Here is a 14,582-nt window from a genome sequence, read left to right as displayed (position 1 = left end):
GCCTTGCCCTCCCAAAGTGCTGGGATTACAGGCATGAGCCACCACGCCCAGCCATCATAAAGTATGGTTTTAAAAACATTTCTTACAGATAGGGTCTCACTATGTTTTCCAGACTGGAGTGCAGTGGCTATTTACAAGTTCAGTCATGAAGCACTTTAGCCTCAAACTCCTGGACTCAAGCGATCTTCCCCTGCCTCAGCTTCCTGAATAGATGGGACCACAGGCACATGCCAACATGCCCAGCTAATGCATATCTAAGTACGATGGTCATCTAAAAGAAAACCACTTGTAATTGAGTTGTTAGATTTTTTTCATGAAACATTATTTTTACTTGAAAGAATGACTCACAAAGTACAGTTGTTCAGATTTAAGTATTTGGCAAACATTTTCTCAAAAATAAATGAAATGAGTTATCACTTTAAGAAAAACAGGTGAGGCGTGGTGGCTCACACCGGTAATCCTAGCACTTTGGAAGGCGGGGTGGGAGGATAACCTGAGGCCAGGAGTTCGAGACCAGCCTGGCCAACATGGTGAAACCCTGTCTCTTCTAAAAATACAGAAAATTAGCCAGGCATAGCTGGGCATGGTGGCTCACATCTGTAATCCCAGGGCTTTGGGAGGCCGAGGCGGGTGAATCACCTGAGGTCAGGCATTTAAGACCAGCCTGACCAACATGGTGAAACCCCCATCTCTACTAAAAATACAAAAAACAATTAGCTGGGCTTGGTGACATGCGCCTGTAATCCCAGCTACTCGGGAGGCTGAGGCAGAATTCCTTGAACCTGAGAGGCGCAGATTGCAATGAACAGAGATCATACCACCGCACTCCAGCCTGGGCAACAAGAGCAAAACTCCATCTCAAAAAAAAAAAAAAAAAGAAAATTAGCCTGTAATTCCAGCTACTTGGGAGGCTGAAGCAGGAGAATCACTTGAACTTGGGAGGCAGAGGTTGCAATGAGCTGAGATCACACCATTACACCCCAGCCTAGGCGACAAGAGCAAAACTCTATAAAAAAAAAAAAAAAACTGACTATACTTGTTGCCAATTATTAAAATACTTCTACTTTTCCTAAATATGTAACTGAGGCCAGCTTTTCTTTCCCTTTTTTTTTTTTTTTTGAGATGGAGTTTCGCTCTTGTAGCCCAGGCTGGAGTGCAATGGCACGATCTCGGCTCACTGCAACCTCTGCCTCCCAGGTTCAAGTGATTCTCCTGGCTTAGCCTCCCGAGTAGCTGGGATTACAGGCTTGCGTCACCATGCCCAGCTAATTTTTGTATTTTTAGTACAGACGGAGTTTTACCATGTTGGCCAGGTTGGCCAGGCTATCTTGAACTTCTGACCTCAGGCGATCCACCTGCCTCGGCCTCCCAAAGTGCTGGGATTACAGGCGTGAGCCACAGTGCCCAGTGAGGCCAGCTTTTCTTTCTTTTTTTTTGTCTGAGATGGAGTCTTGCTCTGTCGCCCAGGCTGGAGTGCAGTGGCGCGATCTTGGCTCACTGCAAGCTCTGCCTCCCAGGTTCACACCATTCTCCTGCCTCAGCCTCCCGAGTAGCTGGGACTACAGGCGCCTGCCACCACGCCCGGCTAATTTTTTGTATCTTTTTTAGTAGAGACGGGTTTTCACCATGTTAGCCAGGATGGTCTTGATCTCCTGACCTCGTGATCTGCCCGCCTCGGCCTCCCAAAGTGCTGGGATTACAGGTGTGAGCCACTGCACCCAGCCAAGGCCAGCTTTTTAAATATATTATACTTCAATTAAATAAGTCACAAAATGTTGATATGCTAGACAAAGTAATAGACATAAAAAACCAGGTTTGCTCATTCTGCTTACTAGCAGAACTTAACAAAATCCTTTGCCAGCAGAATTTCACAAAGCCCAACTCAATGACTGAGTATAGACCTCTAGGAGAATGCCCTGGAAACAATAAGCAGGTTAGAGCACAGGTTCCCACATCTCTTGCTTGAATCAATGCATTTTTTTAAAAAAAGGTAAGTTCAGTGTTCCCACCCCTTGCCTCTTCCACTATATAAGATAGTGTCCCACAGGATTCATGGTTATGCCTCTGTAATCTAATCTATAACCAGATGTACTCTTACACCCAAACTTGGATGAGATTTTGCTGTAATGTAATTTATGACTTTTTTTTTGAGACAGAGTCTCACTTTATATCACCCAGACTAGAATGCAGTGGCATGGTCATGGCTCACTGCAACCCGGAACTCCTGGGCTAAAGTGATCCTCCTGCCTCAGCCTACCAAGTAGCTGGGACTACAGGTCCACACCTGGCAAATTAAAAAAAAAAAAAATTTTTTTAAATTTTGTTTTTAGAGATAGGGGTCTCGTTATATTGCCCAGGTTGGTTTTGAATGCCTGGCCTCAAGAGATCCTCATGCATAGGCCTTCCAAAGTGCTAGAATTACAGGTGTGCGTCACTATACCCAGTTTATGAGCATGTTTAATGTAATTTCTGAGCACATGCAGAACTTGCAACCCCTGATATGTAAGCTATGTGCTAAAACACTACTTTGGAACAGTCTAACAGAAACTCTCTGAAAGGTTGCAATCCTGACTCTGAATCAAACTGACTTTAATTCTTTAAAAGCCGGTTATTTTTCTTTAGTTGACAGCAGATACAGATACGATAATTCAGCTATCCATTACTGATCAAGACACTAAAGACATTTGCAAAAATACGAAATAATCGCATTCTCCGTTTTAGTTTTAGAAACTATAGTGATTTCTCATTTTTAAAAGTGTTATATTAACATGTATTAAGCTCGTTATGCTTTTTTTTTTCTTTTTGTGATGGAGTCTTACTCTGTTGCCCAGGCTGGAGTGTAGTGGCACGATCTTGGGTCACTGCAACCTCTGCCTCCCAGGTTCAAGCAATTCTCCTGCCTCAGCCTCCTGAACAGCTGAGACTACAGGGGCATGCCACCATGCCCAGGTAATCTTTGTATTTTAGTACAGACGGGGTTTCACCATATTGGCCAGGCTGAACTCGTGATTCACGTGCCTTGGCCTCCCAAAGCGCTGGGTGCTGGGATTACACGCGTGAGCCACTGTGCCTGGCCTTGTTATGCTTTTAAATACATTGTTAAACATTTTAATTTTCAGTTTATGAGTTATTCACAAATTTTTTTTTTTTTTTTTGGGACGGGGTCTTGCTCAGTCGCCCAGGCTGGAGTGCAGTGGCGCGATCTCGGCCCACTGCAAGCTCCGCCTCCCGGGTTTATGCCATTCTCCTGCCTCAGCCTCCCCAGTAGCTGGAACTATAGTCGCCCGCCACCACGCCTGGCTGATTTTTTTTTTTTTTTTTGGCATTTTTAGTAGAGACGGGGTTTCACCGTGTTAGCCAGGATGGTCTCGATCTCCTGACCTCGTGATCCACCCGCCTCGGCCTCCCGAAGTGCTGGGATTACAGGCGTGAGCCACCGCGCCCGGCCGAGTTATTCACAAATATTAATACATGCAACCAATACGCAACAAAAACTCTCTGGAATCCTGAATAATTTTTAAGGGTATCAAGGAGTCCGAAGACCAAAAAAATTCATAATTACATGTTCTAGAGAAGAGGTCAGCAAACTTTTCCTGTAAAGTGCCAGAGTCTGTATTTTAGGCTTTGCAGTCTTGTGTAAACTACTTGTTTTAGCAGTTGTAGTTGGAAAGCAGCCACAGGCAATAAGCCAATAAATTAAGTTAGTTAGATTACACTTTGGGGAGCTTTGTTGCTATGCAGGAATATCACACCAACATTGTTCAATCTTCCAATTTGTGGAGTTGAAAACTTTCAATTGTGTATTTTGTCTCAAACTAAAAACAAACTCGGTGCCAGGCCACCACTTTTCAATCTATGGTATACCAAATAAACTGACAGCTAGAGACCCAACTGCCTATTTATATAACAATAATAAAAAATCTAGTTTTTCTTGGTATATTGTCTATGTCAAATTTTAAGTGTAGATTGGTAACATCATAGAACTTACAATTTTCAGAAACGTAATCAAGTCTTTGGGGGAGTAAAAATGTAATTCAAATGGCAAAAGACCAATTTAGAGTAATTCAGTTATTGATTTGTTAAATTCTAAAGAACATAACTGGAAGCTTTCTTAGGTGAGATTCTAAATAAGGACAGCTTTCTAAAAAGTGCTTTGATTTACCCACTCAGGTTGCCTTCTGTAGTAAATGAAGCCTCTTTTACCCCACTGCTTTCTTCTATCCTTCTGCTACAGTTTATACCTATCCAAATAGAAAAATTATAGTGAAGTCCTTTGTCTCTGCTTGAAGCACCTTAAGGACAGGAAACATTTTGTTAGTTTGATAGTCCCAGCACCAGGCACAAGGCAGGTATTCAGTTTCTTAGGATTGTATGATCTCTTGGGTTCCTATCTCATACGAGTTCCTGTACTAGTGCTGGGAATGAAAAGATGAAGTAGGTCTATCTCTGCCACGATAAAAAGCACGGCAGCTGTCCACCCGCACTCAGCTCCTCCTGAAACACGTATTTTATACTAAGGGGCCACAAAGTCAAAAGACAGCGACATGCAAATGGAAAAGCCTGATGAATTCTAATTTACACTGAAGCCCGTGAAGAATATAGTGAGATATTGGTCCATATCCCTCTATATGACAGGGAGCTACCAATTCTTTAATAACAGCAGTTACTTGAGGTCGCGCACTCATATAACTGCAGTTAAGGAATTCCGACGTGGGAAGTTCCAAGACTCAGGTAGAGCACGCGCTTAAACCAACCGAACCAGAGCAGTCTCCTAGGCCAGACACACGATCTAGCTCCCACCTAGCGTATCCCTCCTCCCTCCTTCCTCCCCACCCCACCCAAACTCCATCCCGCCCCTCTCCTTCCCAGTTCCCTCCCCTTTACCCTTCCCTTCCTTCCCTCCGTCCCTTCCCTTCCTTCCCTCCGTCCGTTCCCTAAATAACCTACTCTACTTTTACCCTTCCACACCTTAAAACCCTCAACCCCCTGGAAAGCATCAGCAGACTCTTCGCCCCACCCCCAACCTCGAGCCCCCTCCCAACAGCTTCCTCTTCCCAGGCCAGAACGGCGTCTTCCAGTTCCCCACCGTATGAGCCGGAAGTGCGTCATGTCCAGGCGCCAAGGCGCTCGTTTGGCGCGCGCGCCCTAGGCGGCGGATCTAAGCTAAGTGCTTGGATCTTTTCTTGTTTCTCCGTGGCTTTTGACTTTTTCTGGACCCTGGTGTCTACGATTTCCGAGATGCCGTCTTCTTTGTTGGGCGCGGTGATGCCGGCCTCTACATCGGCCGCAGCCCTGCAGGAAGCTCTGGAAAATGCTGGACGGCTCATCGACCGTCAGTTGCAAGAGGACCGCATGTACCCGGACCTTTCCGAGTTGCTTATGGTGTCTGCCCCAAGTGAGTGATAGTGACCCTGCTTTCTCAGCCTAAAAGACTCGCGCCTGACTTCCTAATTTGCCACTTATCCCCAGCATTAGTCCCGGCGAGGATATCCTGAGATTTATGGCACTGTTGGCTGCATTTTTGGAGAACAGCAAGCAGCTTATTTTCAGGTTTTTTCCTTTCCTCACTTTTTTCATTGCAGATACTTGAGAGGGCAAGAGCGAAGAGCAGGCTCCCAGTTGAAGCAGAAAGAGGCAAAGACCCCAACCTTAATGAGCTTCTCGCCGCACTCAAGTGTTTATGGCTAAGGCCATATGAGAAGCATCTTCAGATCCAATTTCTATTTTATTTTTATTTTTATTTTTTTTTTGAGACGGAGTCTCGCTCTGTCGCCCAGGCTGGAGTGCAGTGCCGGATCTCAGCTCACTGCAAGCTCCGCCTGGGTTTGCATCGCCTCAGTCCCGAGTGCTGGGATACAGCGCCAGAGCCCGCTAATTTTTAGTAGAGATTTCACCGTGTAGCCAGGATGGTCTCGATCCCCTGACCTCGTGATAGTCTCGGCCTCCCAAGTGAGATTACAGCTTGAGCACCGCGCCCGGCCCAGATCCAATTCTAATTTGTTCATTTCTCCTGTTAGTATTTGAGTAGATCGTAAGAGCAAACGAAATTAATTTGGAAATGTAGCATGTTATCTTAAAGATACGCTTTGCTTTATTTTTATTTATTTATTTATTGAGACAGAGCTTCCCTCTTCTCCCGGGCTGGAGTGCTATGGCGCGATCTCGGCTCATTGCAACCTCCGCCTCCCGTGTTCAAGCGATTCTCCTACCTCAGCCTCCCAAGTAGCTGGGATTACAGGCGCCCGCCACCACGCCCGGCTAATTTTTGTGTTTTTTTTAGTAGAGACGAGGTTTCACCATGTTGGCCAGGCTGGTCACGAACTTCTGACCTCAAGTAATCCGCCTGCCTCGGCCTCCCAAAGTGCTGAGATTACAGGCGTGAGCCACTGCGCCCGGCCAAGAAACGCTTTGTTGTGTGTAGAGATGTGTATTATGAAATGCTGGAGGATCTTACAAGAACTGCCAGTGGAATAAAGGAAGAGAACAGGGAAATCAGCCGTGCTCACATACAGGGAGGGTCAGGCAGAATATGTGTTGACAATAGAGGTGACTGGAAAGTGTTTAACAGTTTTAAATTATAACTAGCTCCCACAGCTTATGGAATTACATCAGTTGCTAGAAAAAGTTACCCCTTTGTGAGATGGAATTTGGAGAAAACCAGAGAAATGTGAGAAAGGAAAGAGATTGTTGGTGAGCAAGAATCGAAATAATCTGAATAGGATAATTTGTGCAGTGTAAACCGAGAACACTTCTGATTATTATTAATTTTTTTTTTTTTGAGACGGAGTCTCGCTCTTTTGCCAAGGCTGGTGTGCAGTGGCGCGATCTCTGCTTACTGCAAGCTCTGCCTCCTAGGTTCACGCCATTCTCCTGCCTCAGCCTCCCGAGTAGCTGGGACTACAGGCGTCCGCCAGCACGCCCGACTAATTTTTTGCATTTTTAGTAGAAACGGGGTTTCACCCTGTTAGCCAGGATGGTCTTGATCCCCTGACCTCGTGATCCGCCGACCTCGGCCTCCCAAAGTGCTGGGATTACAGGCGTGAGCCACCACGCCTGGTCTACTTCTGATTATTTATAAAAATCATTGCTAGCTTTGTAATCAAAGAAATGATAGAAACAACGATAGTATTTGCTCCCTACAGCTACTTAACAATGAGCGTGTCTTATAATACCTGATTGGCCTATTAGCAACTATCATCTTGAACAGCGTTACTCGCTTTGGCCTCCTTAGGTGTAAAAACAAGATATAAAAACAGTGCATACTTTCTGGTCCTCCTCTTATATATCTCATGTCTTTACACTCACCTTCCTCTTTCACCCAATCTCTTTCCCCTCTTTTTCATCCGATTCTTCACCCCTTGCTCTGATTACAGAGAATTTATCATATTTTCATAAGAAGCCCATCTTCAGGATTTCCTCAGGATTTTATTTTACTTTTATTGATTCTGCAATGTTCTTTCCTTGCCTAACAAACTTCTTCCAGACTCCCTGTGAAAGTCCTTAGTTTCTCTTTGTTGTCTTTCTTTTTGTTCTTTTTTTTTTTTTTTTTTTTGACTCTGGGTCTAATTCTGTTGCCAGGCTGGAGTGCAGTGGCATGATCACTGCAGCCTCTAACTCATGAGCTCAAGTGATCCTCTTGTCTTGCCCTCCCCAGTAGCTGGGACTACAGGCGCCTGCCACCACACCCAGCTAATTTTAAATTTTTATGTAGAGACGTAGTCTCACTCTTGTTGACAAGGCTGGTCTCAAATTCCTGGCATCAAGCAGTCCTCCTACCTTAGCCTTCCAAAATGCTGCGATGACAGATGTGAGTCACACTCCTGGCCTGAAGTCTTTCTTACCATTCCCATTCTCACTAAAATTATCAATTCCTCCCTCTGTGTTCCCATTGCCATTTAACGTAGTGATCTGCCACCTTTGGCCTATTAAAGTTAAATGTTTTAGGATTAAATGGGATGTCTGGATTTGCTTTATTTATTTATTTATTTTTTGAGACAGAGTCTTACTGTCACCCAGCCTGGAGTGCAGTGGCATGATCTTGGCTCACTACAGCCTCCGCCTCCCAGGTTCAAGCAATGCTCCTGCCTCAGCCTCCTGAGTAGCTGGGATCACAGGTGTGCACCACCAGGCCCAGCTCATTTTTCTGTTTTTAGCAGAGACAGGTTTCACCGTGTTAGCCAGGCTGGTCTTGAACTCCTGACTTCATGTGATATGCCCACCTCGGCCTCCCAAAACATTGGGATTACAGGCGTGACCCACTGCACCCAACCTGGATTTGCTTTAATGTGAATTCAGCCCAGTAATCCTAGCACTTTGAGGCCAAAGTGGGTAGATCACTTGAGCCCAGGAGTTTGAGACCAGTCTTGGCAATATGGCAAACCCAGCCACTTAAAAAAAATACAATAATACAAAAATTAGCTTGGCATAGTGGCACACATTTGGATCCCCAGCCACTTGGGAGGCTGAGGTGGGAGGATAACCTGAGATGGGGAGGTTAAGACTGCAGTGAGCTGTGATTGCATCACTGTACTCCAGCCTGGGCAACAGAAATAAACTGGGCAATAACACTGAATTATCAAATTTAAACATTCCTTTGTTATAGAGCAAGTTTTTGTGAGATACGACTTTCCCTTCAGGCGTGAAGCCAGTAACTGTTCCTACCTTAACAGTGGAGTATTTCAGGCCTGCTTTGTGTCGGGTCAAAACTAGTATATTCTCTCTGTACCTTTGGAACCAGCACATGCAATTTTTTTGTGGCACTCAGTCCTTTTGTATGCCCAGTTGATAAACAGTACTTTATTATAAACGCTTCATTTTCTTTTTGTAGATAATCCCACTGTTTCTGGCATGTCAGATATGGATTATCCTTTACAAGGACCTGGTTTGCTGTCCGTACCCAACCTTCCAGAGATCAGTTCCATCCGAAGAGTTCCTCTCCCACCTGAACTTGTTGAGCAGTTTGGACGTATCCTATTACTTTGTATTTATTTTAAAAACGTTAAAATTGGTATTTTTCATTGTTATAATTCTTGTTCTATGTTTAATTAATGTGTTATATATCAATTCATGTAAGGGTTTTATTTACAATATGTTTAAGTATATGGGTTCTTTGTTGTATTGAAGAGTGGACACGGCCGGGCGCGGTGGCTCAAGCCTGTAATCCCAGCACTTTGGGAGGCCGAGACGGGCGGATCACAAGGTCAGGAAATCGACACCATCCTGGCTAACCCAGTGAAACCCCGTCTCTACTAAAAAATGCAAAAAAAAAAAAAAAAAACTAGCCGGGCGAGGTGGCGGGCGCCTGTAGTCCCAGCTACTCGGGAGGCTGAGGCAGGAGAACGGCGTGAACCCGGGAGGCGGAGCTTGCAGTGAGCCGAGATCGCGCCACAGCGCTCCAGCCTGGGTGACAGAGCGAGACTCCGTCTCAAAAGAAAAAAAAAAAAAAAGGAGTGGACATATAGTGATTTTTTACATAAATATTAAGTCAAAAGCTATTGAAGCAAGTTAAAGAAAAATAAGATTCAACTCTGTCTGCCTTACATCCACACTACCTCAGATATGCAGTGTAATTGCATGATGGGTGTGTTCCCTCCTATCAGCAGAGCTTGGCTCACAATTGACAGTGATATATTCATGTGGAACTATGAGGATGGGTATGTATTTAAGGCTGGTTTGCTTTAAGGGTGATTGGAATTTATATAAACTTTACTGTAGCTAGTGTTCTCATTAGAAGCTGCTTGGTTTATCTTTCATTCATCTAGCCTTTGGGTCAGTGCTTCTCAGTATGCTTCTCAGTATCAATCATCTGGGGATGTTCAAATGTGCGTTCTGTTTTAGTAGTCCTGAGTGAGGCTCCAGAGTCTGCATTTCTAACAAACTGCCAGCTGCTGCTGCTGGTGTAGGTGCCATTCTTGAGTAGCAGGAGCCCAGGTCCCAAGCTTTTAGCCTGTAGTAAAAATAGATGTTGGCAGTTCGTTGAGAGATGATTGGACATTTTTAAAGACTTCTGTTTTCCTTGCATTTCTATGGAGTAGGCATCTGATATTTATTTGTTGTCATTTTGTGAATTTGACCTGTGTGTAAATTACATGTATAGAAATGATTCTGAGTGAAAGCCTAAGGAACTTTTGCTTAAATACAGCATGTTGGTCTGGTGATCTCCCTGTTGACTTTTTAGAAATAGATTTTGTTTTACTTCCAGTTGTCCATTATATTATCCTTAGATGAGGTATGGGATAAACATAGGAAAGCCCATATAATTAAGGTGTTACTCTTGCTCTTAAGTAATTAATGATCTTTTTAAGAACACGTGTGCATTAAAAAAAACACTGTATCGACCAGGCATGGTGACTCATGCCTGTAATCCCAGCACTTTGGGAGGCCGAGGCGGGTGGATCACCTGAGGTCAGGGGTCCGAGACCAGCCTGGCCAACATGAGGAAACCATATCTCTACTAAAAATACAAAAATTAGCTGAGTGTGGTGGCACATGCCTGTAGTCCCAGCCACTAGGGAGGCTGAGGCAGGAGAATTGCTTGAACGGGGGAGACCTCAGAGGTTGCAGTGAGCTGAGATAGTGCCACTGCACTCCAGCCTGGGCAACAGAGCAAGACTCCATCTCAAAAACAGCAACAAAACACTGTATTATTGAAACAAAATTGAAGCTAAATGACAGCTTAATACCTATAGCTTAAATGAAATAATTTTTTTCTATTAGAAGTTTCATAGCAATTTTTCTTGTTGAAATGTAATAGTTGTAATAGCAGTGATGTGTGGTTGTGATTATTTTTCATGTACCCTGAAAGTTCCCCACTTTGTTATGTTACCATAACATATTCCTCTTTTTTTTTCTTTTTTTTGAGACGGAGTCTTGCTCTGTCGCCCAGCCAGGCTGGACTGCGGTGGCGTGATCTCCACTCACTGCAAGCTTCGCCTTCCGGGTTCACGCCATTCTCCTGCCTCAGCCTCCCGAGTAGCTGGGACTACAGGCGCCCAACACCACACCCGGCTAATTTTTTGTATTTTTAGTAGAGATGGTGTTTCACCGTGTTAGCAAGGATGGTCTCGATCTCCTGACCTCGTGATCGGCCTGCCTCAGCCTCCCAAAATGTTGGGATTACAGGTGTGAGCCACCGCACCCAGCCAACACATTCATTTTTATGCTAAATAATAAAACCTTTTTGTTTAGCTATATATCTTTTCAAGAGAAGTCAATGCAAAAATATTACAAAACAGATAAATGTGAGAATAAATGTTTTCCTTTTTTTTTTTTTTGAGACAGAGTCTTGCTCTGTCGCCCAGGCTGGAGTGCAGTGGCAGGATCTCAGCTCACTGCAAGCTCCGCCTCCCGGGTTTAGCCATTCTCCTGCCTCAGCCTCCCGAGTAGCTGGGACTACAGGCGCCCGCCACCTCGCCCGGCTAGTTTTTTTTTTTTTTTTTTTTTGTATTTTTAGTAGAGACAGGGTTTCACCGTGTTAGGATGGTCTCGATCTCCTGACCTTGTGATCCGCCCGTCTCGGCCTCCCAAAGTGCTGGGATTACAGGCTTGAGCCACCGCGCCCGGCCAATTGTTTTCTTTAAAATATGTTTTTGTCTGTGCGTGGTGGCTCACGCCTGTAATCCCAGCACTTCAGGAGGCCAAGGCGGGCGGATCACCTGTGGTCAGGAGTTTGAGACCAGCCTCACCAACATGGAGAAACCCCATCTCTACTAAAAACACAAAATTAGCTGGGCATGGTGGCACATGCCTGTAATCGCAGCTACTTGAGAGGCTGAGGCAGGAGAATCACTTGAACCTGGGAGGCAGAGGTTATGGTGAGCTGAGATCGTGCCATTGTACTCCAGCCTGGGCAGTAAGAGTGAAAACTCCATCTCAAAAAAAAAAAAAACATGTTTTCACTTTAATGAAATTTTTTACATTTCCATTAATATCCAACATGTTTATTTAACGCATACATATTGATCTTATGTATCTGACACTCTTGTTGTGGTAGGAACAGTACTGAATGAGATGAATGTGGTTCTGCCCTCATGGAACAAACAATCCTACCTTACTGTGTGTCTTAGTCTGAGCTGCTAAAACAGATACCATAGTCTATGATCAGCAGAAATTTATTTCTCTTTTTTTTTTTTTTTTTTGAGACAGAGTCTAGCTCTGTCGCCCAGGCTGGAGTGCAGTGGCGCGATCTCGGCTCACTGCAAGCTCGGCCTCCCGGGTTTACTCCATTCTCCTGCCTCAGCCTCCTGAGTAGCTGGGACTACAGGCACCCGCCATCTCGCCCGGCTAGTTTTTTGTATTTTTTTAGTAGAGACGGGGTTTCACCATGTAGACCAGGATGGTCTCGATCTCCTAACCTCGTGATCCACCTGTCTCGGCCTCCCAAAGTGCTGGGATTACAGGCTTGAGCCACCGTGCCCGGCCAAGAAATTTATTTCTCAAGGTTCTGGAAGCTGGAAGTCCAAGATCAAGGTCTGGTGAAAGCCCACTTCCATGTTCATAGATGGCTATCTTTTCACTCTGTCCTCACATGGCAGAGGGGTAGGGGAGTTCTTTGGGTCCTCTTTTATAAGGGCACTAATCCCATTCATGAGGTATACCCTCATGACCTAATAACCTTTCAAAAGTCCCACCTACAAATACTGTCACATTAAGAGTTAGGATTTAACCTGCATTTTAAGAGGACACAGATATTTTATCCATAGCAGTGTGTGTTCATTTAAAGAAAAATTATTTGAAGAATGAACTTATTTAAAAAAATGAAGGCACTAATAGGTCCACAAATTCAATTTTTTAAAATTTATACTTAAATATTCAATTGGCTTTCTATGATAAATCCTAATTCCATCTGGATGATAAAAAGGTAATCTTGGTCATTTCATTGTTCTCTAACCCCCAGCTATCTCAGCACTGGATCATAGTTTCAAGAGGCTGTGCCAATTATCAAAGGGCCCTGTGGGATGGCATGATGTAGGAGGATGGGGAATCCTAGTCCACATAAGTTGCCATTTGGCTATTTTGTTCCTGTGTGGATGGCCTTTTCAGGCTGACTGGAAGCTTTCTTGAAAGTCTGGATCATATTTTTTTCGTGGTATTTTTTCTGCTTCATGTGAGCTTCTTAGATCTTTAGTTTGATGTCTTCTACTATTTTTAGAATTTTTTTCAGCTATTATCTTTATTTTTCTCTCTTTCTCTTTTACTTTCTGTTCAGCCATTGTCTTTTTTTTTTCCCCAAGATGGAGTCTCGCCCTGTCGCCCCGGCTAGAGTGCAGTGGACTATCTTGGTTCACTGCAACCTTCGCCTCCTGAATTAAATACTTCTTGCCTCAGCCTCTGGAGTAGCTGGGACTACAGGTGTGGGCCACCACACCTGGCTAATTTTTTGTATTGTTATTAGAGATGGTGTTTCACTATATTGACCTGGGCTGGTCTTGAACTCCTGACCTCCAGTGATTTGCCCTCTTTAGCCTCCCAAAGTGCTGGGATTACAGGCTTGAGCCACCGTGCCCGGCCAAGAAATTTATTTCTCAAGGTTCTGGAAGCTGGAAGTCCAAGATCAAGGTCTGGTGAAAGCCCACTTCCATGTTCATAGATGGCTATCTTTTCACTCTGTCCTCACATGGCAGAGGGGTAGGGGAGTTCTTTGGGTCCTCTTTTATAAGGGCACTAATCCCATTCATGAGGTATACCCTCATGACCTAATAACCTTTCAAAAGTCCCACCTACAAATACTGTCACATTAAGAGTTAGGATTTAACCTGCATTTTAAGAGGACACAGATATTTTATCCATAGCAGTGTGTGTTCATTTAAAGAAAAATTATTTGAAGAATGAACTTATTTAAAAAAATGAAGGCACTAATAGGTCCACAAATTCAATTTTTTAAAATTTATACTTAAATATTCAATTGGCTTTCTATGATAAATCCTAATTCCATCTGGATGATAAAAAGGTAATCTTGGTCATTTCATTGTTCTCTAACCCCCAGCTATCTCAGCACTGGATCATAGTTTCAAGAGGCTGTGCCAATTATCAAAGGGCCCTGTGGGATGGCATGATGTAGGAGGATGGGGAATCCTAGTCCACATAAGTTGCCATTTGGCTATTTTGTTCCTGTGTGGATGGCCTTTTCAGGCTGACTGGAAGCTTTCTTGAAAGTCTGGATCATATTTTTTTCGTGGTATTTTTTCTGCTTCATGTGAGCTTCTTAGATCTTTAGTTTGATGTCTTCTACTATTTTTAGAATTTTTTTCAGCTATTATCTTTATTTTTCTCTCTTTCTCTTTTACTTTCTGTTCAGCCATTGTCTTTTTTTTTTTCCCCAAGATGGAGTCTCGCCCTGTCGCCCCGGCTAGAGTGCAGTGGACTATCTTGGTTCACTGCAACCTTCGCCTCCTGAATTAAATACTTCTTGCCTCAGCCTCTGGAGTAGCTGGGACTACAGGTGTGGGCCACCACACCTGGCTAATTTTTGTATTGTTATTAGAGATGGTGTTTCACTATATTGACCTGGGCTGGTCTTGAACTCCTGACCTCCAGTGATTTGCCCTCTTTAGCCTCCCAAAGTGCTGGGATTACAAGCATGA

General features: G+C 44.1%; 1 protein-coding gene across 2 annotated transcripts in view; it reads left to right on the top strand.

Moving 5' to 3' along the window:
• Nucleotides 1–4,743: 4,743 nt before the first annotated feature.
• The window catches only part of NUP155 (nucleoporin 155), a 77,810-nt gene continuing 67,971 nt past the window's right edge, over nt 4,744–14,582 (top strand). Inside the window, exons 1-3 of one of the 2 annotated variants that reach the window (XM_033179390.1) lie at nt 4,744–5,395; nt 8,828–8,965; nt 9,557–9,653. In XM_033179390.1, coding sequence (XP_033035281.1) covers nt 5,239–5,395; nt 8,828–8,965; nt 9,557–9,653 — 392 coding nt within the window. In that variant the 5' untranslated portion in view covers nt 4,744–5,238. The remainder of the gene's footprint in view (nt 5,396–8,827; nt 8,966–9,556; nt 9,654–14,582) is intronic. The other variant, XM_033179391.1, reaches the window with a different exon arrangement.

The sequence above is a fragment of the Trachypithecus francoisi genome, unplaced genomic scaffold (assembly GCF_009764315.1).
Source record: "Trachypithecus francoisi isolate TF-2019V2 unplaced genomic scaffold, Tfra_2.0 Lachesis_group2, whole genome shotgun sequence".
Taxonomy (NCBI): Eukaryota; Metazoa; Chordata; class Mammalia; order Primates; family Cercopithecidae; genus Trachypithecus; species Trachypithecus francoisi.
This window is presented reverse-complemented; position numbering and strand designations above follow the sequence as displayed.